Below are 25,677 nucleotides of genomic sequence, written 5' to 3' on the forward strand. Positions count from 1 at the left end.
ACTTATAAAGGCCGGAACCAGCTCTTTAATTTATAAATAATTTTTTTCTGTTTTTTTATAGTTAATTTCTTTTTAATTAACTCTTATGTTAATGAATTATTAGAAAGTTTGGGATATTGAAAGGACAAGCACAACTCCCGCATTAGATCTGAAAATTAATGTAATTTATTTTTGTGGAGTTTTTTAAATTGAAGGATTAAATACCAACAAATAGAAACTAACAAAAACAGCCTAATAATTTAAAATATTTAATAAAAAACACCAAACCCGTTCATCGAACGGTAAAGGACATCTTTGCATTGTTAAGAAAATTCGAACGGAATACTCAATAAGATGCTAGATGACCAATAACGCGCTAACTTTAAAAGTTTTAAAGCAATACTTAGTATAATTAACATACTTAAAGCTCTGAATATGACATATTGACCCGTAAAACAATTTTATATTAACAGCACAATTATAAAGCATCATTTTTATAACTTTAAACACAATGCCTACGTCAAAAGTATGATGATTGAAGCTCATAACGGGCGAAATTAAATAGTAGGGGACAATTAAAACTGACGGCACAGGTGGAAACTTACAGAAAAAAGTTATTTTGTTTAAATTTAATGGAAGCTATTAATCGTATGTCATTTAACATTAGGATGGAGAACACATAGTTCGTTATGTCCTTGAAGTCATCAATCATAATTATAAACGGCCCGAGCTTAATACTTGGTGTGCTTGCTTTTGTAACTGTATTAAAATTTGAGGGTAAAATTACATGCGAAACATTCATATAGACCGAAAGATGTACTAAGTTGGGACCCGAGCTCATGGCCTTGAGTACATAAGTCAAAGCCCTCGCTGAGCAGCGGGATGACCCGTGTTTATAACTCGTTACATTTCATTCATAAATCATAAATAAAAAGTGGCAAGTAAAATTTTTTATAATATTCTGATACTCCATTGTAAAGTGTCATAGCCGCTTTCTGCATTTCTAATAAAATAAAAATTCGAAATATATTAGTTTGTGTATCTAATGTTTATCCATTATAATTTAAAAAAGGTATTTTATTTGTTTGTACTATCTTTTTTATAATTATACTATATTCTAAGTTTTGTTATCTCAAAGAGTCTTTTCTATTGCTTTTCTTTTATTGTATTTTTTAAAACTTAGAGCCCCATTTCCAGGTTTCTTATGCAAGTTGAACATTTACCCTCCTACGCACATGGTTTCCAAACTAACGTAGCCTCCTTTTTCTACTTTACCTCGAGTGGCTTTAAACCTTATCGCTGTTTTTTTAGAATTTCTGTTTAACTGCTTTTACTTAACTCTTTACCTACTGCATTACACTAAAAATTGATTAATTCTATCTCAAGAACTTTAATCGGAAACTTACTTTTGATTCTACTAATGTAAAAAGCATCAAAGTTTATATAGTTAACACCTGTCTTTTCCTTTAATATTATTCCATCCTGTTTTCTTTTATAAACCTTCTGAATGTAAATCTACATATATTGGTATTCCACAATCTTTTTGTCATTAAGTTCACATATTATTGCCCTTAAGTTTTTGCTTTTTCTGACTTCAAAATGTGACTTTACATAAAAATTTTCATGATCTAAAATAAGACAAACTTCTAGTAATAGTTTTGCAGTAGGGTAACTTAGCTATTAGATACTATAAAAATGCCAAAGTAACGTTTTAGTATTCACGAAATACGTGGTGTGCCTCTTTTTTTATCTAATGTAACTTTTACTAGAAAGTAAGTTTTTGCTAAAAGTTGAACTTTTTTCAGTTAAATCGCTCAACGTATTGGCACCATTATTTCAATATTTTTTGAATTATGGATTAGTAAAATGATTTTGAAAACAACTTTTTATTACTTACTAACTTTATTCTTTTTCCCTCATCTAAACTCCAGGCTCTTAATAGTTTTTAGAAAAAACCTTCGGTAATAGTAAGACAGCGCCTGTTTAGTCCCCTTACACTAATTTTATAGTGATTAATTCTTTATAGTGGCTGATGTTTAAAGGTAGCTTATCTTTTGGAATGTTAACTTCCCACTCCATTATTTTCGAGAAATACTATAATATAAGCTAATCAAGAACGAACACTGCTAGCTCACATCCAGAGGCGGGGGGGGAGGGAGAGAGAATATATCAAACGTTTTTCTTGCTAACACTTCGTACTACTCGTACGTGCTTCAGTAGCAAAAATCTTTACTATTTTTTTTATTTACCAAAGAATCTGCATAATAGTAAATGCCTAAACCCTCTCTCTCCCAGCAGATTATGAACCCTTTAACGACAACTTTCAATAAAGGCATCTCCTATTATAGTATTTTTTTTTTTCTCGAACGCCTCTACTAGAAAATTACTACAGTTTTAAAGGCTAACACTTTAATGCACACCAAGCAAAAATCTACAATAACAGCTCCATATAAGAATCGAGGAGAAACAAACGCCTTTATACTTTCCAATTTAACTAAACTTCAGTGCAACCTAATGTGCAATACGGTATACCATCACTTTTTCCTCTTCATTAACACATAAATATTTCTCTGCAATTCTTTTAGGAATATAATTTCACTAGGCATCAAACCTAGTCTTAATAAAACCAAAAAAAGAAAACCTATTTTTCCTTCGTAAGAATTATTTTTTTAACAAAAACTGTTAGTTTCTTTCTTCTCTCTAGGCTAAGTCAATGAACTTTTTTAAGGTCTTAATAACGTTTCATAATTCTTTTCTCAAGTTTTATTAAACTAGTTTGACTAGTTGAAAAAAAATATTTAAAACCATATTTGATGATTTCAGAATTGTATACTGGTAAATTATAAATTTCTTTCTTGAAAATTGTTCAACACAAATAAAAATTAAAAATTCTCGCTATAAATATAATAAAGAATTACATCTTGTGCTATATTAAAAATATTAAACAACAAATACACTATAAAACATGGGGAAAGGCACGTGCCGCCTTGTTGTTAAAAAAGTACTGCACTGAAGAACATCAAAAAACTTGAGTCAGACTATAAATACAAGATTCTAAGGGAGCGTTGTGCGTTTACATTAAATTTACAATTTATATATATCATATACAAGGAAAAAAAAGTTGATTAAAATTAAAAAAGATATAATTTATAAAAATTAAAATAACTTTAAACAAAAGGAATAAAAAAATAGAACAACTAAAGTATATTAAAAGGTATCTACATAAAAACAATATGAAATATTTAAATTTACTATAACTAAAGCTTTCCTACAAAATTACCAAGTATAAAGGTACTTTTATATCTATAAATTAAAATAAAAAAATACCTTAAAAGACTGAATATTGTAGACTTTCTATTTATATTAAATAATAATAAATTGAAAAATGGCTGATGGGAAAAGCACTTGTCAAGAGTAAGATTATTAGCGAATAAAAAACAAATGAACAAAGAAAATACGACAAAATAGTGGCCGTCTAATATAATAATGATGGTGTCTGAACACAATTCCGAAAAGCAACTCTTTTTGTCCCAACTTGCAATAAAATATACAACAAACTTTTTGCAGTCAAGTACGGTTGCTGGGCTGTAGGGGTGAGGCTCCCTATGTATTTGCTGCTTCTCCTGTATTACAACTGCACTTTTAACCACGCAATTTAAGGGCTAATATTAATATGAACAAAAAAAAAATTCATTATAGATAATACCTTTATTATTTTGTAACACAAAGAATCCTTCACTTAAAAGTTTAATAGTGTAAAAGTATTTTTTCTAAAAAACAAACCTGTTTCTCAAACGTTAAAAGTTTCTACGACCAAAGAATTCATACATTATATTATAGTAGAAAGCAAAGCGTCACGGGTCATAAGGTAATATACGAAGCTAAGGTATCTGCATGCTGTTGCAAAGACAAAGAACCGAGGTAAAAAATATATTTATTATAAAGAAATGTAATTTAAGAACAAAAGCAGATAAGGTAAAAGAAATAAGATAAAACTGCGCTAGAAAAAAAGTATTTTAAATTAATAGACTGGAAGACGAAACAAAACTGAGGTTTAAAGGTAAGACTACAAATTTTTTTTTTTTGAGGTGTTCTTTTTACTTTCTACCTCCATTAAAGTATTAATATTTTTTTTGGGCTATGCGTTTTGTATAATTTAAACAAATATTTCCTTTTTTATTCATCTCTTCGTTTTGTTCCCTAACACGTAAACACAACCAAGACTTATAGTAGCAAGCACAATAGTTGTCAATTCACAACTTTAAAACAGCAGTTATCGGTTGTAAATTATTTGCCCTGAAAATTGAGTTTCGATGACAACTTTCTTTGTGTGCTTTATAAACAATTATACTTAGCCAGATATAATACTTTTAGCGTTATACAGTAGGAGGCACGCGTTTACTTTAAAAAGTTCTAAAGCTTAACTCACTACCTCATGACTTATTTAGGGGTATAAATAACGCTGAACCTTATGGCAAAAGAAAAGATGTATTATAGAGCTACAGATCCAGCATTAAAAAAATTAATTAATTCTTATATTAATTTATTTATATACCTTAAGAGACTTTAATCATATTTGTCTTTTAATAAATAAATCCTTTATTAGGTGTTTTATAATTTTTAAATTTAACTGATTGTGCGTGTTTTTCTTTGTAGTTAATATTATCAAAATTACTTTCATTAGTTAATTTAGATCATTTTTTGTTTAAGCTTAGCGATTATGTAAAATTATTATTAGTACATTTGATGTTGATATTTTTTTTTATAATTGTGTTTTTATCACTGCGAGCCTTTCGAACATGCACTCTCTATCTCTGCTTTTAATGGCGCACGAGCTATATAAATATTATTTTTGTTTCTTAACTTAGTGAAGCACCAAAAAAGTACATGCCAATACATGTCAACAACCAATTGTTACTAATATAAACCCCCCTCTTTTCTAACACTACAAGAAGGGAAGTGAATTGCAATAATTTATAATTGATATTAAAGAAAAAGATGTTTGACTTACGTGCACGCACTAGAATTTTAACTGGTAAAATGTTATGCGAGATATCTTTCAGAAATTCCCTATGTTATTAATTGTGACTACATGGAGATAGCATTTAAGCTAGAAGAGAAGCTAGGATTTGTGCTGAGGCCGAGGGAAAGCCTTCAGCAATGTATTAAAGAACACCGCGACACCCTTGCAAGCGCCATTTAGTTAAATATACTACGGGCTAGAGGAGTTAATATGTTAACAGTTTAATATTTAAAGTTGGTTGACTCGATTGGGCGCAAGAAAAAGTCGATTCGTGACTCTTAATAATAAAAGGAGTGCACTACAGGGCCAAGCCTTTTATGTTATAATAAGCTTATTGTAAGCTACCTTACTGGATTAATAAAAGAGCCAGTGCAAGGCTATTAGGGGGGTAGTCGACGAACCTAGATATCTTCAAATAGCTTATTTATTATAATAAAATATTATACTAAACTGCTCGTCAGTGAAAACTTTGTGAAAAATAACCGTACGGGAGTACAGATATCTGCTCATAACACAGTCAATAGCTAACTAGCAGTACCAACTTATTAGTATACGTTATTTCAGTGGTAACTGTATACTACGATGAAAGTTAAAAGTTTAGTGTAGGCATTGTATATTTTCACTAAATAAAATAAAAACTGCTATAAGTAGTCCTGAAGTTATAGTTTACATAAAATTAAAAACAAATTCCATTTTATTGTAGCTATATTATTTCCGCAGGTTAAATAATTCTTTAAGCATTAGTTGATGTACTCAGGGCGGCCTTACAAAGTAAGTTTTAGTTTATAAGCCAACGTAGACATATACAAGCTAAGAAATATACCCGACGGAATAGTGCACCCAGACTGTTGAAGTATAACGCACGCGGTGTAATGCCCGCACCGAACGCACTCGTCGAGGGGCTTTCCTGGTAATTATAAGGCGACCGTGATCCAACGCCGTAGGAAGTTTACAAAGTCAGTGACCCATGACATACTGTGCGAGAAACCCTCCAAAAAAGGCGTCCCCCGCTGCATTGGTGTCCACAATCTCGCCATCTTCCAGCGGAGAGACTTCGTGCAGTGTTACTCTGCCTGCAACGCAGTTATGATTTATATAAAAAAAACAAATAAAAAAGATTAACAATTACCATCATAACAGACGATAGTCGGAAGAGGACCTCGCGTTATTACAATAACACGCTGCCTTTGTGGGTTTTCCTTCTTCATACGACTCAGCTCAAGGGCAATACTTTCCAACGAGGTCACCTCCAGCCCTAAGAAACTGTTATGTTAATTTTTTTCAAGAAACGACCTTCAATTATATATACCAATCTCTTCAGCAAAAGCGCAAGCCTCTGTTTCGTTTCCACACAACACATCCCAGTAAGAAGATAAGGAAAGCAATTGAGCTTTGAACGAGCGGACAAGATAAACAGCCGACAAGTTCATGCAGAAAACTTTGTTTGTTTCTGCACAGTACTGGGCAAGTTTGAAGATCGACTCAAAACTAGAAACTAAAAAGTAAGCAGCAGAATAGAGAAGTTTAGCCTACAAATAACGAAAGACATTATATAAAGTAAATAGTGGGGAGTGAAAGCAAAGGATTCCTTTTCCACAAGCGCAGCAACCTCCGGCTTTTCCAAAAAACTGATATGAAAGTTTTTAGCAGCAGATAAATTAGCCACTAACGAACGTTGCTGGGCTGTAATAAGTACAGCGCACGTTCCTGCGGAAAAAAAAAAGAATAACAAACTTTTATAATATTAAAGAAAAAAGGATACCTGTAGGGAGCGTGTCGTCTTCCATATAAACAGTTCGCACTCCTTCTTTCTCGCAAATGCACTTCATTATGCCAGCATAACGGTCTTTTCCCACACACCCCACATATGTACAAGAGCGGGGCGCTTCTAGAATCCTTTTAAAAGTACAACAGTTTATAAACATGTCTATAAAATTATGTAGTATACAAAAGATTCGCTCCTTAACTACAATTCAAGGATTCTAAAGGGCTTAAAAGTCATAATAATTAATTCTTTCCATATTATAAAAAATTAATTTCACCTCCGCAGCGTGCAGAAAAGTTTTTACTTAATTATTAGTTTATATCAAATAATATCTGTTAAGCAAAAAAATAGCCAACCATTTAGCAATACGGATAGCATTCTGAGTTGCCCCGCCGGGGACAAAGTTCACGTTAGGAAGTTCGGAGATTTCTTTATACAAAGGCAAGTGCGAGTGCTCTATACGAACACTTCACTTGAGAAATATAGAAGAAGAGCCAACGGCCATACAACCAGCTAGTATTGCGCTATTAGGCTCTAGTTTATACTTTTTCAATAACTCTTCCGTAACACTAGCAGAGATGTCCAGGAGAGGATTTCCTATTCCTAATATACTTCAGGCAGTATAGCATGAGTTAATTATTAAATTGCGAACCTAAAATCAGTCCCTCTTTGGTCATTATATAAGCTTGAATTTATGAAGTTCAAATTGCTAAGGGAAAAGGTTTCCAAAATTTTGGAAAAAACTATGTTAAAAAAAAATATATATATATATAATAAATACAAAAATTAAAGTGTTTAAAAAAAGTTTTCATTTAGAGTATTGTAACTAAAATTGTGACCTCTTCACTTTTATATAATATTTATTTCTAAGCACTCGCCACCGAAGGGAAGAACAAAACCTTTCGGAGGAAGATTTTAATTATTAGTTAATACTTGGTTAACTTTGTAAGCAGAAAATGGAAATATAACCAAGAAAGCGAAATATACCTTAAATTTCACACCTTTTGAAGTATTCAACTATGATAACAAGGCGAGCTTTTTCTCCCTGTCTAGCACAAGCAGTAGATGACGGAAATGTTTTTAAAAAGCACGAGGTGATCCGGTTTTTCCCTGTCTGTGGTTTTTTAATAGAAGTCTACACCTAAAAACCACTTTCTAATAAAATGTTTAAATTAAGCATAAAGTGCACCTTAGATAATTTTTTATCTAAAAATAACAAAAAAGTTAAAACGTAATAAGATACTTTACTATGTATCACTGTAACTTATTTTTATTCATTATCAAGTAGACCAAGGTTATTAAATATGCATTGTTGCTTTATTTACCTCACAAAGTGAAACCTCCTCATTTTTATAATATTTTAAATCCTAAAAGAAAAATTTATACTGTTATCTCAAGTTTCATAAAAGTAGCATTTTTAAAGGCAATATAACTTATCAATTCTTTTTACTAAGATTAAGTAAATAGGGCGACTTAATAGTAGTCAATTCAGCTGAAAAAATTTTCTCTATTAGGGTTCACACTTAGTATTATATTTTAGGAGTTACAATAAACGTTAGTATTATGTCAAGCAACCAAGTGTGATAAATATCATAATGATATTAAAATAAAAATCTCAAAGAAAATTATGGTGTTTGTCCCAAAGAAAAGCATACGTTTAGCGTTTTTCTAGATGGAGTTTTTTTTGAAGTAATTGATATATTTTATTTATTATAAAAATTACATTATTAACTTGCAAATTTTAAATATATTTAATACTTACGTCTGACACTCACGCAGTGATCTTATCTGGTACTTGACGTTACGTCCTCTAAAGATGATTTGTTTTCATATAACTGATTCGGGTTAGCTTGATAAAAAAAAAAATTGATGGGTCTTTTCTTCCTAACAACGTTAGTTATAAAAAAGTATCTTATAAAGCAAAGATCGCGCTAAATTAAATGATTCACTTTTAAAAAAATTTTTTAGAGTCAGGCTCAGATGTAGGCCACATTTTCTTAAAATGTTTTGTCTTTATTCGAAAAAATTTTTAAAAAATTGGTAGGTTTCTTTTCCTAAGAACAGAAAAGTTGTTATGACGGAAATAATTTAAATAAATATAATTATGACGACTCCTATTAGGAAAAAATAGCTTTAAGTAAATTTTAGATGCAGATTACTTTTTTTTTCATCAATTTTTTATTGAAATATTTTTCGTCGTTGTGTATACTCATTCGACTGTCTGATGAAATCGCCTAAAATAATTTAATGAAGTTTGCTTATAATTATAACTTCAGCTAAATTGCTTTTTACAGAGAATCTTAGCCGCTGCGTATTTTTTAGCTGTAAAATTGTATTAGTTTTTGTTAGAATTTACTAATTTTTTTAAAAAGCGAATTATCATTTTTTCCATAAATATTGCTCTTGTTTAATGTTTACGGGAACCACAAATTCTGACAATATAAAAAAATTAACACTTTCAAAAATGAACATTTGACTCGACTTTTACAAATGGGGCCAAAGCAACTTTATATGTTCTGTACAATACTTAAAAAAATTTTTATAGGCCTTGAAGTATTGCTTATACTATTGAAGATTAAAGTAAGAAATAATTTATAATTTACGCAACTAAAAAATGGGATGAAATATGTTGCAGTTCTCAAGTTAAGGCTATAATACATTTTAGTACCTACTTTTAAGCTCGTTTAGAATAAAATAAGGATGTGCTGCCTGAAGTTAGCACGCTTTTCTATCTAATTAAAGACAAACGCTTTTAAAACTGATAGGAAACTTAATAAACTCTTGCTATAGTTAATTTCTCTAGAGCGGTTCTGTCCAACGGGTAAAGGAGAGCATATGCCAGCTATGGGAAAATATTATAAAGATATATAATCGCTATGTATCCTTTTATTGATAATGAAGCATATATTTTGTTGTTTGCTTGGCAAAAATTAATATAAACTGAGAGTCACAGCAAAAAACCAGTTTTTATAGAACGAATGATGGTTATAGACAACTAATTATGAGAAAAAGTTTATCGAAGAACATGAAACCAAATAAAATAAGGCTAAATGAGTAATGTAGTGCGCTTATTATAAAAAATTAAAAAGTTTTAAAATAAGAGGATTTTTTTTACGCATACGCAACATAATGGGGATTAGTCAAATTTACTCCAAAAAAAATTCTTTTTTCTGGGTGTGTTAAACGTATACTGGTTGGATCTACCCGATCATACAAAGAAAGAGAAGATAAAGAAATTTTAAGGTATGAGACATCCTAAAGTGTAAATTAGAAGCTTTTGAACGATGTCTCTGATGCCATATTAAAAGGGCTTGAACTGAACATGTTGAGTTTCACTTGCCAATGAGATGTACGGTACGGCAACCATTATAATCTGGGTAGAGCAGAACTAATATAAAGATTTAAACTTCAGTGAAGTATGTAACCAACAGAAATTTTAATAAATTTTCAACGCAGCAAACGACCTTCACGTAGCCCAAAGGCAGAACGTTTTGATGAAGAGAAGACATGTTTTCAGCAACCACAAGGGTAAGAGAACGAGCTATAAAGAAAGCTCTATATATGCCAAGCTATCAAAGTGTTTTAAGCATGATTGCTAATTTAATCATTTTTTCGTAATTTACTCAGGATTAGTTAAATTGTACTTTTCTTTTAAAGAAATAAGTAAACTAAAAATAGTACAGCTTCAACTATATTTTCAAAAGTTAAAACGTCTTTTACTATGTGCAAACGATCAAAAACATAACGAGTACTCTTTTGTAATAATAGCTTTAGTAAAAGAGTTGTGCACAAGACTAAGATTATTTAATCCCACAGGCTTTTTGAAACGATACGAGAATATAAATTCCACCTCTACTATTGAAGTGTTAATAAAAACATGAATGACAAGTATAGAAAACTTTGTCTTCATATAAATAGCAAAAAAAATAAGAACGGAGTGTATACACATGTTTTTATTTATTTTTAGCACAGAGCGCCATATTATGCGGGCGGTGTTACGATCCTAAGAAGTAAAATGTTTTATGTGGGTAAATTTTACATAAAATAAAAAGACTAGGAAGAAAAACGAACAAAAGCTTATAGACGAATGTAAGGGAGTAGATCCAGTAAAAGAGGTAAATAAAAATACATAGAGACTAGCAGCGCGTTCAGAGTTGAGAGAAAACTAAACTTATATATTAATATAAAAAAGAAGTAAAACTAAATCTAGCTCTTTTAAATTAAATATAAACTTAAAACTTGAAAGGTAACAGGAAGAAGGTCCTATGCCAAAGTTTAACTTTTAACTCTGTGATATGGCGTAAGACTGTTGTTATTAATAGCGCGCCAATTATTTGTGGTCTTAATGCATATCTCCATTTAAGCAGTTTGATATAAGATAGTAACAAATGAGTAAGGAGGAAAGAAAAGAAAAAAGGAACAACCACCGCTCACGTGTTTTGATTTTACCAGTTTTGAATTTATACTTTCCTTTTACTATTGTTCCCAGTTTTCACTAGACCACGTGGATTTACTAATTGGAATCGCTACGAAGGTCCCACTCTATAAATATTTTGCTTGAGCTAAATTAAATATTTAAAGCACGTTTACAAGACACTAAATTCCCTTATTGACGAATATGCAAGGCTTCCACACTTTATCTTCCATCCTCGTATTTTTTTAAACTTTGAAAAGTACTTACTTTGAATATTAAGCAACATTCCAAGGTTGTTAAAATTTTTTTTAACCACCATCATTAGTAAGGGGGGGAGGGGTGGATGGACAGGAAAACTAAATGGTTTCATTGTTACCTAGATTCTTTTTAATATACTGTACTGTCTATTGCCTTACATTGCCTTACATGATTCCATCCTCTTACGCTGGTTCTCGCCTTGCCCTTTCGATTTTAACTGGGATGCTTACATTTATTAAGTAATTCTGGGACTGAGGAGGAAAGCTATTAAACTGATCTACTTAGGTGACCTTTCACCTAAAGTATTGTTTTTATATATGTACTTACAAAACGTTTGAGTAAACTCTGATAAACCGTGTGCTCATAGCACTTCATTTGCCTGCTAGTGTAAAACGTGATTCTGCACGTACTCCGTACTATGTGACTTCGTCACACGTAACCCTGTTCCATTTATTACTCTCCCTGGAGGTACAAATAACTTTCCTCAACGCACAATAAAAATTTGATGGCTCCTCCCTTTTTCAAAGTACGTTGTGCTAAGTAATTCCACCGCGAAGTGATCATGATAAACCTCATTGGTCATTGTAAAATGTGTTATGATTTAGCTTTTCATTCCCTTCATAAGCTAATTCTTATGATAATATTTAAGATAATGGTCTAAATTCTTAATTTTAGGAAAACTATTATTAAAATAATCGACCTCTAAAAAAAATATTTAATTATACCGCTAGCTATAAAAGGTTTTTTAAAACTGCCACATAGTCTAATATATAATTAATAATATCGGATGTTAAATAATTGTAAGCTGAAAAGAACCTAAGGCAGTAGCTTGCTACTTTGGTCTGAGTTGGCAGCTTCCGCTGTAACACTGCTTTTTTCTACCCATAAAACTTTCCTCTGCGCTTAAAAGTGGTGGAGCATACACCCCAAAAAGATTGTTACTAGTTCTACGTTTGAGGCTTATAATTTTTATATAGTTTTATAAAAAAATTTACGTATTGGAAGCATCACTTAATGCAATTTATATTTATCTGGAGCCGGTAATTTTACCTTGGTATCCTTACTTTAGCGCTGTATATCCTTTTGACCTTACTTATGCATGCAGTTTTATTAAAAATACAAACACACTAAAACTAGTTTATTATAATAAATATACATAAAAATGCTATTAACTAAGTAAATGTATTATCAGTATTTAGATTTTTATAAATATGGTGCAGTATAATTCTAGTAAATAAAACGGAGATAGGTGTTTTTATAACGGTATTTTAAGTTTATACATTTATTTATTAATTATAGTTTAATTTTTAATTGATTTTTTGTGACAAGTTTATTAGTTCAATGTATTTTTAAAATTTTTAATCTCAAGATTATGCTATATAATAATTTCGGTACTGTTACTTAGGTAATAATAAGGTACACTCAACCACAGTGACAATTATTTTTAATTTTATAGAAAAAATTCTAATTTCTTTATAATATTTTTGTAGTACTATCGTTTTCATATAAAAAAAAATTACTTGGATATAACTTTAGCAGATATATTTGTCAATATAAGTTAAATTTCATTGGAAAGCTTAGTCCAAGTGCTGTTCTAAAGCCAACTGTAACGTAAAAACAGTCAAACTTATCTTACAGTGAGGTATCGAGGGCTGCACGTGCTAAATTTAAATGCAGCCTATGCATGGGCACTGCTTTTTTTATTATCTTCTTGTTCTTATTTTTGAACGGTTGATGGATTAATGCTTCTAGAGAGTCCACTATTTTTAATTAAATTTATACAGTGCTTTAGTTTTTCGACCAAATATATTACATTACATTAAAATCTATAGTGTATCTTATTGTTATTATATTATATAACGTATTGCTTAACAATATATATTCTCGAGGCCTCCCGGCTTGCTAAATCAACATGTGCCTTAATTTATCATATAAGTGTAATTTCAATCGTTTTTTTATTTAGTAATACTCCAAAAAAAATAATAATTATATTATTATATATTTTAGGCAATACGCAAAGACTATGGTTTAACTATTTAATAGGTGTTTGTTGTTAATCATTATAAGAAAATTCAAAATATATTTAATTAAAAAAATAAATGGTGTTTAAACGTGGTTTAATAAAGTAAGCTTAAAATGGCAAAATTGCGTAGTTCTTTAGTTTCGCAATAATGACTAAATATAGTTCGACGGTGGGGGAGTTGAACTCTGACTCGTCGTATTTACAATGCCTCAATAAAAATGCCTTACTTAATTGGTACTACCAATTAAAAATGCTTAAATCAATATTGAAAGCTAGCAAAATTATAGTGGGCGTATTATCACTACGCATGTTTAATAACCTTTTTAGGTTCAATAGAGTTTTACTACGATTATGTTTTACACATTTTCAAGATATACCAAACCACATTAAAAACTTTTTTTAAGATATAGATTTAATTTTCAATATTATTCTAAAACATACACCCCATCCCGGCGTTTTCAAGGAGGTCAAAATAGATTATGGAGCACTAAATTTATAAATTTTTTTTTTCCTAACATGGCAGGAGGCATTTGGAAAGTTAACAGTAAGCAATACGCACTCGCGCCATGACCAGCTATTAAAATCGGTAAATAGAACCTTGTTTAAATATCGAAGGTCATTTGTTAGGCTTACAGATTTAAGGGAGCCCTTCAAAAGTAAATTATTTTCGCCAAAATACAATAACTAAATTACGCTCAATATTTAAGTGAGATTTTAGTCATGCAGGAAGGTAAGTTAACAATAAAGGTAATTTTTAATGTATAGGATACCTCTCCTGCATACGAAGGACCCGAAAAAAAAGATAAGCCACCAGGTCAAAATTTTATTTAGCGAAGTGACTTATTAAGCTTTTTAGTAAGTTAAAAGCATTTAGAGGAAGTAACGTGCACTATATTAAAAAAAGCAGCGATTGCGAGGAGTTTGACAACTCTCCTAACGCTGTAAAAAAAGGATTTAAAATAGGAATGTCTTAGGGGAGCCCAACTGTATAATAAAGAATACAAAACTGCTGTTAGAATAACGACATTTTCCTCACTTAAATTATAATGTTTTTGACTATTGTGAAACTTTGTAAAATAATGAACACCGCCAGAAGAGGACGTCTATATAAGGCACTTATGAACAGGTCTGCCACTTAAATAGCAGCATAATTAAAACGTAAAAATTACTTCATTTACAGTAAGAGAAAAATCGCAGATGGTTATAATTGAAGTTCAAAGGCAGACGTAACCGAAAACATCTTTACCTTATACATAAAAACTTAACTGAGAAAGAAACCAATTTATTACGTCAAACATACCTGGATTGAGAGTTGTCATCATTGTGCTCCTCGGTTGAGGATTGACGTCCATATTAAAGAACGTGATTTTATTACGTGCGCATGTTTTTATTTTGTTTGTCCCACAATTGTATATTTCCCTGAGGGTATAAATATTATTCCACAAGACAAGATTTTAATAACCACTCTGTTCTTTATGTGAATGGGTGCCTGTAGTATATTTGAGAATACTCCAAAATGCGACATTTTGTGTATGTAGCTATTTAAATTAAGAGATTAGGGTGGAAGTTAGAGCCCTCAAGCATTATCCTATGCGGCCTCCGCGCCTCTACTTCTTACTACGGATTTGCTATAAATATCTTATTTATTTTCATATTTATTACTATTTTTTTGCTCAACGCCTATATAAATTATTAGCTACATATATATACTTGCACCTACCTTTATATACATATCTCTATTATTTTTATAACGGTACTTTACCAATTTATATATTAATTTCTTTTTGAACGTTTATAACTGGTACTTCATCCACAAATACTTAACAACAAGATCTAATTAACAACTTTGTTAATTGCCAAAGCGACTTTGAAAGATGAATTAAATTCTTAAAGGCAAAACTTCATCAACTGGAAAATAAAAAAATTCCAGGAAAGCGCTAAAAAGGTTCAAAGAACCTTTTGAACCAAAAGTAATTACAAATACTAATTCTTTTCTGCGCTATATCTTTTAGACAAACCTTGATCATTAAAAGAGGACATTCTGGAGTATTGTGAACTACCTAGAACGCTCTCAAGTAGTGATATTAGTATTAAGAATAATTTTCTTAATAAAATTATTAATAATGGTAGCAAACTTTTAAAATATAATTACGGCAGTCATAATAGTAACCATGATAATACTTACGGTAATATTAATAATAAAAATAATAAGAAAATTAGTAACTGTAATTGTAATAGAAAGAATGATATAAACCAAAAATCGCCTTTACCACCCCACCCGTCAGAAACAACAACCGTTTACCCCACCAAATTGGATAGAACGGAAAAAGACCTGAACTCTGAAGTACCAGCCAAAACGCGTGCAGCCCCGAGAGAACCACCGACGCTTAAAGTAAAAATACCCCCTATCGCTCCGTTGACAAGATAATGTAGCCTACGTTAGTGGAATGCCTGAACACTCAGGGCGCAAAGGTTCCTCCTTCCGTGATCTCCGCAACGGCATCCGCTGTTGCCAGCAACTGCCGAGGACTACTCAGAATATTAGCACTACTACGGGAGCGCTGTTGGCAACGCTACTGCTACCAGTTACTCCCAGGACAAACCCGTGAAGATCGTTCTTCGAGGTCTTTACACCGATCTACCTATAGTCCACTTTGAAACGGCGCTACGTTCTCAGGGATGTTCACCCCTCCGCATAGTACGACTTTCTATAACTCACCCAAACGGCGAGAACACCGCATTAATCGGTCATCTACCACCTGTTCTTATACACTCGCCGAACGAAGGAGGAAGGGCCAGCAGCCTACCGCATTGCAATGATTATGTCACTTGCAAATAAGCTTGAGACACTTCGTAAGAGGGACGGCATGGGCAGTTTCATGGTGTCAGCGCACAGAATTGTGCCAGTACTCCACGCTGCACCAAATGTGGAGCAAACTATCTAACGGTTCAATTTGAGAAATCCCTAAAATTGCCCGCCAAATGCTTTAAAGGTGGCGAGACCCACACTGCAAATTACCGAGGGTTTTAAAATATCCTGGCAAAATCGTTTCTACGCCACCGTCACCATTTACGCCGACTATCTCTATTGCAGCCATGATGGGACAGAAACCTCATGCGGCGCAACCCGCTCACCAACAAAGACTTATTTCTTCGACTCCCATTGGCGAAAAACTGGCACCACTCGCAACTCTTGAAACATTTCTTCGAGCAATTAGCAACCTGACGACCGCAAATGGTTGTTGAAACCCATTCATTACGCCACCTGGAAAACTCTTGCAGTGGAATGCCAACGGTGCGCACTGCAACAAGGACGAACTGCTGTGGCAACGGGAAGATGTGAGGGTCACGTTGTGAAGTGAGTCGCACTTGAAAGCGGACGATCGGCTTTTACTCACCAACTACACAACGTACCGTCTTGACGCCTTGAAAGACGAGAAGGTGGAGTAGCTATTCTGGTTCGGTTCGGCAAGGTCTAACCGCCCCACCTGATTACACTTCCACATCTTAAGACAGTGGGGGCCCGTCTCAACTTGGTTGAAACTAGACCGAGCGATGAGATATCCGTCTGTAAACCTCCGGACGTGATGCTTCTACGACGCGACTTACCCGTCGTTCTTTTGTGGTGATTTTATCTGCAAACACTCTTCTTGGAACAGTCGGTTTGAAAACCCGAAAGGGATAATTCTTGGGAAATACGCGGACCACAAATTCGCGTGCTGGCACCTCAACGTCCGATGCATATGGCAAAAACGGGCATCTCAGAGCCCTCGAAATAGCCATTTTTAAAGACATATATCAGTCGGTAGCAATCGCAGAGCTTCACGAGCTTTCATCGGGCCACCTTCTCGTCTTATTGGAATAGGCAAAGGCAAGACTACAGGGAAACTCGGGAGACATGGTCATTAACGGACTGGACAAAATTTACAGCCGCGGTTGAAACATCGCTGTTCCTCGAGCCCGTATACCCCTTCTGCCCCCTCCCTATTAGAAGACGCAGTTAAGGGTTTGCGGGCCCATAGACAGCTGCCCATGCTGCCGTGAAGTCGTGTATTCCCCTGGCCGTCCACCGGGCTAGTTGATCAGCCTTATTCGTCAACGTCACCGGTTAATACGCCTGGCTGCTGCTACACAAAACCCTGAGGACACACTGATTCTAAAATGTCTTCACCGACACATTAAAAAGGGGACGGCGCCCTTTCACAATAACTGCTGGGAGCCGAAATTGCAGGATATGTCTATAGCGCCGAGGAAGTACGGTCATCTTTTTGGCACTTCGTTAAACGTATTTAAAACCGTGGACACACATCATCTCCTCCATTTAATAATGGCGTGATAGTGGCGGAAAGCGACGAAGGCAAGGCGACCTTTTTGCCTACCATCTAGCTGCACAGTGCGTACCTCCAAATTGGGCAATCTTTGAGGACGAATGAAAGAGCTGCAGGGCCCCCAGATTTTATTACGGCTATTAAAACGAGCTCATCTGACGAAATCACTGATATAGTTTCTGCACTTTCACTACGAAAAGCACCCGGAGCTGACGGTAACACTAACGAAATGCTTAAAGCTGCCGCCGGTGGCGATTAAGCATCTCTCTCGTCTTGCAACTTCCATCTATGTCATTGTCTGCTATGCCATTGGTTCCTTACCATCGCAAGGGAAAACGGTCACTCTCGTGAGGCTACTCAAGAGTCCGCGTGCTTCAGCGGGCCCCGGCACATACCACCCTATATCTTTCTTTCAGCAGTGGGCAAAAAAACCGTAGAGGCGGCTCAACTACACATGCTGAAAGAGTTTGTAGAAATACACAAAGTGCTTCCAAGGCCCCAATTGGAATTCCGAAGAGTCTACTCACGACACAACAACTTTTGCGCTTTGTTGAGTGGACAACTTAGAATTTCAACTTTTAGAAATCTACGGGCGTCGTATTTCTCGTTGAAAAGGCCTTTGACCACCTGTGGCACGAGGGTCTTCTACACAAACTACGCACATTAGGTACTCCGTAGACCTCTAGAACACACTTGAGTCGTTTCTACGCAGACGCACCTTTCGAGTGAGAGTTGGGGCTGCACTGTCGCCATACCGTCGACTGCCAGCTAGTGTTCCGCAAGGCTCTTTGCTCTCGCCCCACTCTTCGAGCTATACATGCGAGATGTTCCACTCCCTGCGAACCCTCACACTCGCTTTGCACCCTATGCCGATGAGACTGCAGTTTACGCGTTCCTAAAGAGCCCCTCATTATTACGGCAATACCTGCAGAATTATTTGGAAACATTTGCCAACTGGTAGGCAGTGGAGAGTAAACATTAATGGAACGAAGAGTAAAGCAGTCTTTATCTCAAGAAGATACATTGCGCTACCCCCGCCTCTAACCCTCGAAGGTGTTAAGAACCTTCAGATTCTCAGGCTAAATCATGGGAGTCATCGTCAATAAGCGACTTGAAGGTAACACGTAGAGTTCCTTATGAATAAGGTCAAAGCAGCAATTCATATACTCTACCCGCTGCTTTGTGCTAAAAGCACAATGTCCCTGCGCAATTAACTGCGCCTTTATAAAGTATGCGTGCGCCCTACTATAACCTAGGCAGGAAGCTACAAAGTCTTTTATACACAACTTTAAAAATGGATAGCATGATGAGACATCGTTTATATGTATATAGTTTTAGTACACAAAAACGCAACTCGGTAAAATAGCCAACAATGGGTTTCCATTTAATGTATAAAAGCACGTGCAGCTAAAATGAACTAATGTATCCTTGCAGGTTTACCGCAGCAGGTGCAATGAAATTTTCCGTAGTTATTCCTGCAAGGCCTAGGTTTACGCTTGAAAAACCTTCTATTAACAAAGATGTAGCAACTTTTCCTACACAATCGGTAGTTTTTAATTTTTTATTCTTTTTTTACTATGGGATTCCTTGTTATAGTACGTAATTTAAAATAATTTTAACTTCAAAAAATACCTTTACAGCTTTTTAAATATTATATAATTTACTTTCTTTTTATTAAAAAGTTGCTGTTATTTTTTTACTTATGTAGAGGGAGGAAACTCCTTCAAATTTTTTAAAAGTCTGTATGGATTCTGGTCAAGAAAATTTTTTAGAGCCGGTCATTTTTCATAAACGTGAATTACCCCAAGAAGATCCAGTAATGGTTTCACATGCTAGTTAAGTTTATTAAAAAAATAAATTTAATATTTTTTTTAGGAGATTAAGCCTATATCAACTCAACATAAAGTCGGAACCCCTTTAAGTATTAACTCTACACGCTTTTTTTCTCGAGATTATAAGCACGGAGGCGAACATACTCTCAAGGATTCTCAACAAAATCAAAGAGATCATTTGCATTTCACTTCTGTAATAAACCAAAGAGAACAGAAAATTTCTCTTCCCTTTCTTGTTGGGAGATCTGATTGCGAAGTAAAAAGTTTTACTAACGAGTTTGATAACTCAAAAGATTGTAATGGTGTTAGCGATAACAACAAACAAAATTACTATAAAACCTGTATGGAAAATTATAAATATAGTGAAAATAAAAATATATGTGACGATGCTTTGTTTAATCTTGGCGATGATTTTACTTTTCCTAGTAATTTTTCTGTTGAGGGAATTATTGATAGGGCTACTGCTTATGTCGACTCGGTTGAAACTAAAAGTGGGATTGGTTTAGAAAATAAAAAGTTGAAAAATAAAAAATTTTCTTCTAAATTAATTAGAAAAATAAAGATAAATAAGGGAAAACAAAAAAAAACACACAGGAAAAAAGTTATGGATATGGATCCTAACGTTGCTAGTGTAGTTCTCACGGACGTTACACCAGTTTTACTTGAAAAAAGTCAAGCAGTAATTTTTTTTTGGATATTTTGTTTGACTCAAAATTAGTTACGTTTTTTTAAGCTTGTTAAAGTTAAAAAAAGCAAAAAACGGCTACAAAAGTCTCTTGAAGTTATTCGTAGCGAACTAGCTTGTTGCTTTGAAACTAATAAACGAAGGAGAACTAAGCTAGTCGACGAGGGTTTTTCCTAAGTTATGAAGCAATCTCCGCTTTTAATGAAGTTTTCTTTGTAGACCTGAGTGCACACAATCTACTTATGAGGGAATTTATTTTCTTAAATCCGAAGGCCAATCCTATGTTGGCGGAAAGAGTGCGACGAAATTTGAAGGCTAATCGAAAGCTTCTGAAGTTGGAGCGTTCCCAACCTGGTTATTATTTTTTTACTTCATGCTTTTACATTTTTTTGATAGTACTTTTTGAAAAGTCCCGGATGAAAAGAAGATTGCACAACTTATAAAAGACATTGAAAATGCTGAAAACGAATTAGATCCGTTCTCGATTCTGGGTAGTGGCTTATCTTCTGATTATTTTTATGATAATATCCTTTACGATTGAAGCTAAGCAAGCCAGTCTCGGCGAAGTCCACGAAACGCCCGCTGTTCAGGAGTATGTGGTCGGGCAGTTAAGTTTGGTGGATGGAGAGATTAGCGGCGGTACCACGGTTGTTGCCCAGTCGCACGAACCTTGCCCTCCAGTAACCACAGTGGCCCGCCGTCACGTAACATACTCCACCTACAGCAAAAGGGAGCCTTCTGAGAGGTGAGGCTTTGGCGTCTTCCGAATTTTTTTTCCTACTATTCTCTACAACGAACTCTAGATGGTCACTGGAGGATACTCAGTTATTTTACGAAGCACTCAGTCAGTGCGGAACAGACTTCTCTATGATGCACCGCCTTTTTCCTAAAAGGACGCGAAAGCAGCTTAAAAATAAGTTTAAGTATGAGCAGCACCGGAATAAAGCCCTGGTGGACGAGGCACTAAGTCGCAGGCTCCCGCTGGATATCAGCCAGTATATTCCACAGCCTATCGAAGATTTAGACTTACTTGCTGTTGACTTTCCGCCAGTTTCGTCTGTCGTTATAGATTCTTGAATAGAAAATTCATATTCTCTTCAGTGTTGTAATACTCTCGTAAGCTCCTGAAGTTAGCTAAGTACGATAAAATTAAAAAGTTGACTATGTAATATTAATAAACTATTTTTTTTTTTGGAAAATTAGTTTATATAAAAGTTGCGCCATTATGCACGTTACTGTTAGAGTTTTTGAAAACAGTCTTCCCAAGTTAAAGACAAAGGCACCGCTCTGTTTATTCCCGTGAATATATTGGAGTTAACAAGTATAAACAATAGTGGAGGAACGTAAAAGTATTTATAACTAAGTTACTGTATCTTTTCATGCCCTAATTATAGGCTTTTTTGATTTATGTTTTATATGCCACTTTTGTGGAAATAAAATTATTGTGGTGGTTCAATGTTACCAACATTTTCAATTTAAGCTTGAGTAATCAACGTTGCAATTTATTTTTTCTTAATATTTTATTTTCAGTATAAATACTCACTTAGACGTCAAGTTAAGGTAAGGGCCTGCTAATTTAATTTTCTATAGATCGCATTTCTGTCAGTATTTTACTTATAGCGACGTTTTATATTCGCAAGAAAAGCTGTATACTTTGCTTCCGTTAGAGTTAGTCTATTAGTTGGTTCTGTTGCCTAATTTGTTTCATGTCTTATTATATTTTCTGTCATGTGTTGGCCCACGATGACATTTGTGAAGTTCGTGAAGGAAATTACAGCGCCCGACTGTAAATATATGTAGAGTAATTATTAATAGTGTTGCGTTTCACCCTACTTCCGTGTAGAAAACTGAAATTGCAATAGTGTATGATATGTCAATATCGGTGCAAGCTGCGGTAAAGCGTAAATAGTTCGGTATGCTCGCACTTCCTTTTGTCTTAAAACTTTTCCATCCTAAAATTTTGTAATTGATGCCTTATACGTTTAATATGCCCTACGGCTTACACAGCTCAGCAGTTAGGTTTTATTATTTTTTCAAGAGCTAAGTTTTATTTTAAGCAAAGAAACAAGCGCGCCGCACTCAAGCATCTAGATAATCCTTATGAATACTAGGAGCAAGAGATCGATAGCTAAAACTAATATTAGAAAAAGTATTATCTGTTATAGGCCCTGAATTTATTATATTAGTCACATGTACTAGAACATAATTACTTTAACAACTATGGTGTTTTGGGTAGTCTCCACCACCTCTTTAACTCGTTAGCGTTTACCGTTGGTAGTCATAACCTTTTTCCCACCTCAAAGCTTAATTATCTTTTATAGCAGAAAGTAATAAGTTAATTAAAAAGGTCAATAGAAAATATTCCTCTTTCCTTGCTTGCTTTACTAGCGCAAGCTTTGTGTGAATAAAGAATTTAGTTTTGAAATCACATTTACTAGTAGTGATTTTGGCGTTATTTTAGTTAGAATTTGTGACTATTCTAAAGCTATACTTATTTTCACAAGTGGTCATAAAAGGGAATTTCTCTTAAAGTAGGTTACTAGCTTGAAGCTGAAAACAGTTAAGCTTAAATTTAACTAACTTAATTAGCTGTCGTGCTTAAAAATGTGCTGTTTTTACAGAGACAGGTAGAGGTTATTTGCATTCAACTAATTCTGTATAGCCTTGAAATTATATTACTTCAAACCTTGGAAACGCTAAACTCTAGTCGACAGATTTACACAATAACTTTGTATACGATAGGTAAACTTGAAATCTGAATTATAGTCTTCTAACAGTATTGCGTTCTTTTTAAAGCAGATAGAAATTTGTTAAGAACCGCTGCTTTGTCATTACATAAAATAAAAAAAGAGAAGCGTTTAACTAATTAACTATTCTTTTAATTTGTCGAAGCATATCCACTACTTGGAGATATTTGGTCTGTTATATTTTTTGGCGTCCATTAGAAGTTACATCTATATTGGTTTTAAATTTTGTAATAGTTTAGCTACTTTTAAAAAGGCTACAGAGCATTTTTATTAATTAATTATTTCCTGACTGTCGCCTTTATTGTGGCACCACTTGTTCTCATGGAAGCTTACTGCTATTTCCTGTGATGGGTAAACCTATATAAGAATATAACTAAGCATTGTTTTACATTACTAGCGCGATTGGACTAGTTATGAAAACTTCGATGACTTTTCATAAAGTTACTTTGTATTATAGTTATATATCAAATTCAATATACAAAATGCGGTTTTTATTATGAAATACGTTACTTTCTTCTATTTAAGTTCTACACAAGACAAATTATTTATTATACATTGATAATACTTCAAACTTGTGTTGCCTTTTTACACCTATGAGAGTTACTGGCTATGTAATGATATGCTAAATGATTAAGGCATAACTTCTAAATATGTTTACAATACCTAAATAATAGCAATACTACCATTTATTATTATAATAATGGCTCATGCAAAAAATTAATTTCCTAAGTAGTAAATTTAAAAAAAAACGTTTAATGCCCATGAACTAATAATCACTGTAAACTAATGTTTATGCAATATCTTTTTCCCTTCAGCTACCATCGTATGTTTCAATAGCGAATTGTTTAAAAATTAGTATTACGACATCTTATGACCTTACAATTAATTTTTTTTTGTTTTCACATGTTCATAATAAACTCAGACTCATCTCTCCTTTAAAATATTGTTTTTTTTTTCAAATTATATATTTTAGATCTTGTTTTTCACCTGAATCAAGAAAAAAAATTTATATAGTGTAAGTTTATTCTTTCAATAATCTATTACACAGTTATAAAAATTATCACTGTTAAGGTTGTCTTTACATGAGTGTAATAATTATTTTAGTAGCAATAGTAATTGGTGTGGAACATCTCTAAAACCTTGGTAGTAGTTATTTAATAAACAAATTCTTCCACTTTAGCATTTTTGCCATAATCTTAAATGGTAATCTGAGATGTGTGCATCAAAGCCCCATCTTCTTAATTAATGAGCAATTAATAAAGATTTTTTACTTTTAAGACACGTAATGTGTCTTGAGCTGTTATCACCTATGGGCTGACTAAAAATTATAAAAATTGATTATTATAATATTTTGTTCTAAGAAATTTAAAATCGGATCTTAAGTCGCTCCTCGGATAACACATTATAAGAGAATAACTACACACTATAGCTTCACTTAATAATTAGTTACAACCTATACTCTGATAACGTTAATTCAAGTATTTTTTTAGCGAAACTATTAGCACGAAATCTTCTAAACTCAAACTAAAAAAATATTTCTAATTACTTATCTCCTTCCATTTTACGAATTTACTTAATTTATATTAAGTATAACATGTCGAAGCTTCTAAAAACGTTTGATAGCTACAAATTAATTTTTTGTTACCCGTAAATAGTTTTATTAAATTTTGAAATTTTGTTATAAAAAAATAGACAGAAACTTTGGGGCGCGTCGAGCTTAATAAAAGAAATTAAATATATTAGTTTACATAATTATCAATGCACGAGTTTATTATGTTTTTTCATGCGAAAATATTTAAGGCGATTTTAAAAAGTTGGTCTCTCACACTGACATACGTATCTCCCCTTAAGTTCTTGTAATAGAATAATGAATTTTAGAACTTACCACAGAGAAAATAAAAGTTTTCATTTATATATTAAAAATTTTACTTTACAAAAACTTGTTTATAATCATACAAAAAAATATTTGCTTCCAATAACATAATTAATTGTTATCCACATCTTTTAAAGAACACACTACAACTTTGTAGAGCCAATAAGAAAAAAGATTATTGTATGTCTTAATCTTTAAAATAAGGTGCATCTATATCAGTCGTTCAAATATAAAATAAAAATTAGTTAGTATATAAATTCAGAGACTTTTATTAATAAAAGTTAATGTATGAAAGCATATAACAAGAAAAAGTTTGAAAAATTAGAATATTTCTTAATTTTGAAAGAAATGACTTAAGATAACATATTTTTGTTTATTGCTCTTAGTGACATGTTGAGCGTCGAAAATTAAATTCTTTTATAATTTAAATATATAGTCAATTATGTTACTTTATTTGGTCTATAGGGACATAAGAAACACTAATGTGAACTGCGTGTAACATTGTCTAAACTTCTTAAGAGGAGCAATATGTACCTTTTTAATAAAAATTTTTTTTATGCGAAATTCGCAATATAGGATAATATAATATTATTACTTTGTAATTATAAAAAAATATTTTACCAGCCCACATAATTTTTTCTTAGTATTGTCACTAACACTATAATTTACATGTTTCCCTTAGTTTACCAGGCGCGACTGAAGTTTATATTAAAGCTGAAGATTTATCCAGACTAATAAGCCGTTACCCTT

The 25,677-nt window shown here is 33.1% G+C and overlaps 3 protein-coding genes and 1 long non-coding RNA gene across 6 annotated transcripts; 2 read left to right on the top strand and 2 right to left on the bottom strand.

Moving 5' to 3' along the window:
* Window positions 1-5,702: 5,702 nt before the first annotated feature.
* LOC135121037 (uncharacterized) lies at window positions 5,703-7,826 on the bottom strand. 3 transcript variants are annotated; one of them, XM_064045348.1, is made up of 11 exons: window positions 7,755-7,826; window positions 7,607-7,666; window positions 7,420-7,476; window positions 7,278-7,370; window positions 7,124-7,223; window positions 6,765-6,898; window positions 6,312-6,709; window positions 6,132-6,257; window positions 5,968-6,075; window positions 5,826-5,909; window positions 5,703-5,765 (listed from the first exon to the last, which is right to left on the bottom strand). In XM_064045348.1, the coding sequence occupies exons 3-7, from the start codon at window positions 7,442-7,444 to the stop codon at window positions 6,498-6,500; spliced, it is 564 nt and encodes a 187-aa protein (XP_063901418.1). In that variant the 5' UTR covers window positions 7,445-7,476; window positions 7,607-7,666; window positions 7,755-7,826; the 3' UTR covers window positions 5,703-5,765; window positions 5,826-5,909; window positions 5,968-6,075; window positions 6,132-6,257; window positions 6,312-6,497. The 3 variants fall into 3 exon arrangements, with proteins under 3 accessions (XP_063901418.1, XP_063901417.1, XP_063901416.1); XM_064045347.1 differs by having other exon boundaries at window positions 7,420-7,510; XM_064045346.1 differs by having other exon boundaries at window positions 7,420-7,510; window positions 7,595-7,666.
* Window positions 5,960-6,432, bottom strand: LOC135121022 (uncharacterized). The gene is made up of 3 exons (XM_064045332.1): window positions 6,312-6,432; window positions 6,132-6,257; window positions 5,960-6,075 (listed from the first exon to the last, which is right to left on the bottom strand). Exons 1-3 carry the CDS (start codon window positions 6,430-6,432, stop codon window positions 5,960-5,962), a joined length of 363 nt encoding a protein of 120 aa, XP_063901402.1.
* Window positions 7,827-19,271: 11,445 nt separating the features above from the next.
* LOC135121016 (uncharacterized) lies at window positions 19,272-19,858 on the top strand. Its single transcript, XR_010278824.1, has 3 exons — window positions 19,272-19,336; window positions 19,499-19,606; window positions 19,666-19,858. It is a non-coding gene; the product is annotated as an uncharacterized LOC135121016 (long non-coding RNA).
* Window positions 19,859-20,232: 374 nt separating this feature from the next.
* LOC135121023 (transcription factor TFIIIB component B'' homolog) lies at window positions 20,233-21,435 on the top strand. The gene is made up of 6 exons (XM_064045333.1): window positions 20,233-20,301; window positions 20,356-20,473; window positions 20,527-20,661; window positions 20,718-20,798; window positions 20,851-21,052; window positions 21,111-21,435. Exons 1-6 carry the CDS (start codon window positions 20,233-20,235, stop codon window positions 21,382-21,384), a joined length of 879 nt encoding a protein of 292 aa, XP_063901403.1. The 3' UTR covers window positions 21,385-21,435.
* The last annotated feature ends 4,242 nt before the right edge of the window (window positions 21,436-25,677 follow it).

Source organism: Zophobas morio, unplaced genomic scaffold, assembly GCF_036711695.1.
Source record: "Zophobas morio isolate AGI-343-1 ecotype UQ-CSIRO unplaced genomic scaffold, CSIRO_AGI_Zmor_V1 ptg000478l, whole genome shotgun sequence".
Lineage (NCBI taxonomy): Eukaryota > Metazoa > Arthropoda > Insecta > Coleoptera > Tenebrionidae > Zophobas > Zophobas morio.

Bases quoted from the DNA above. Each gene is read 5' to 3' on its own strand.
- LOC135121022 (XM_064045332.1), bottom strand. From the start codon at position 6,432: ATGAACTTGTCGGCTGTTTATCTTGTCCGCTCGTTCAAAGCTCAATTG. The intron at 6,258-6,311 runs GTATATATAATT...ACAGTTTCTTAG, and splicing joins CGCTTTTGCTGAAGAGATTG to GGCTGGAGGTGACCTCGTTG. The intron at 6,076-6,131 runs GTAATTGTTAAT...ACTGCGTTGCAG, and splicing joins GACTATCGTCTGTTATGATG to GCAGAGTAACACTGCACGAA.
- LOC135121037 (XM_064045348.1), bottom strand. From the start codon at position 7,444: ATGACCAAAGAGGGACTGATTTTAG. The intron at 7,371-7,419 runs GTTCGCAATTTA...GAAGTATATTAG, and splicing joins CAAAGAGGGACTGATTTTAG to GAATAGGAAATCCTCTCCTG. The intron at 6,710-6,764 runs GTATCCTTTTTT...TTTTTTCCGCAG, and splicing joins AGACGACACGCTCCCTACAG to GAACGTGCGCTGTACTTATT.
- LOC135121023 (XM_064045333.1), top strand. From the start codon at position 20,233: ATGGATCCTAACGTTGCTAGTGTAGTTCTCACGGACGTTACACCAGTT. The intron at 20,302-20,355 runs GTAATTTTTTTT...CGTTTTTTTAAG, and splicing joins TACTTGAAAAAAGTCAAGCA to CTTGTTAAAGTTAAAAAAAG. The intron at 20,474-20,526 runs GTTTTTCCTAAG...TTTTCTTTGTAG, and splicing joins AACTAAGCTAGTCGACGAGG to ACCTGAGTGCACACAATCTA.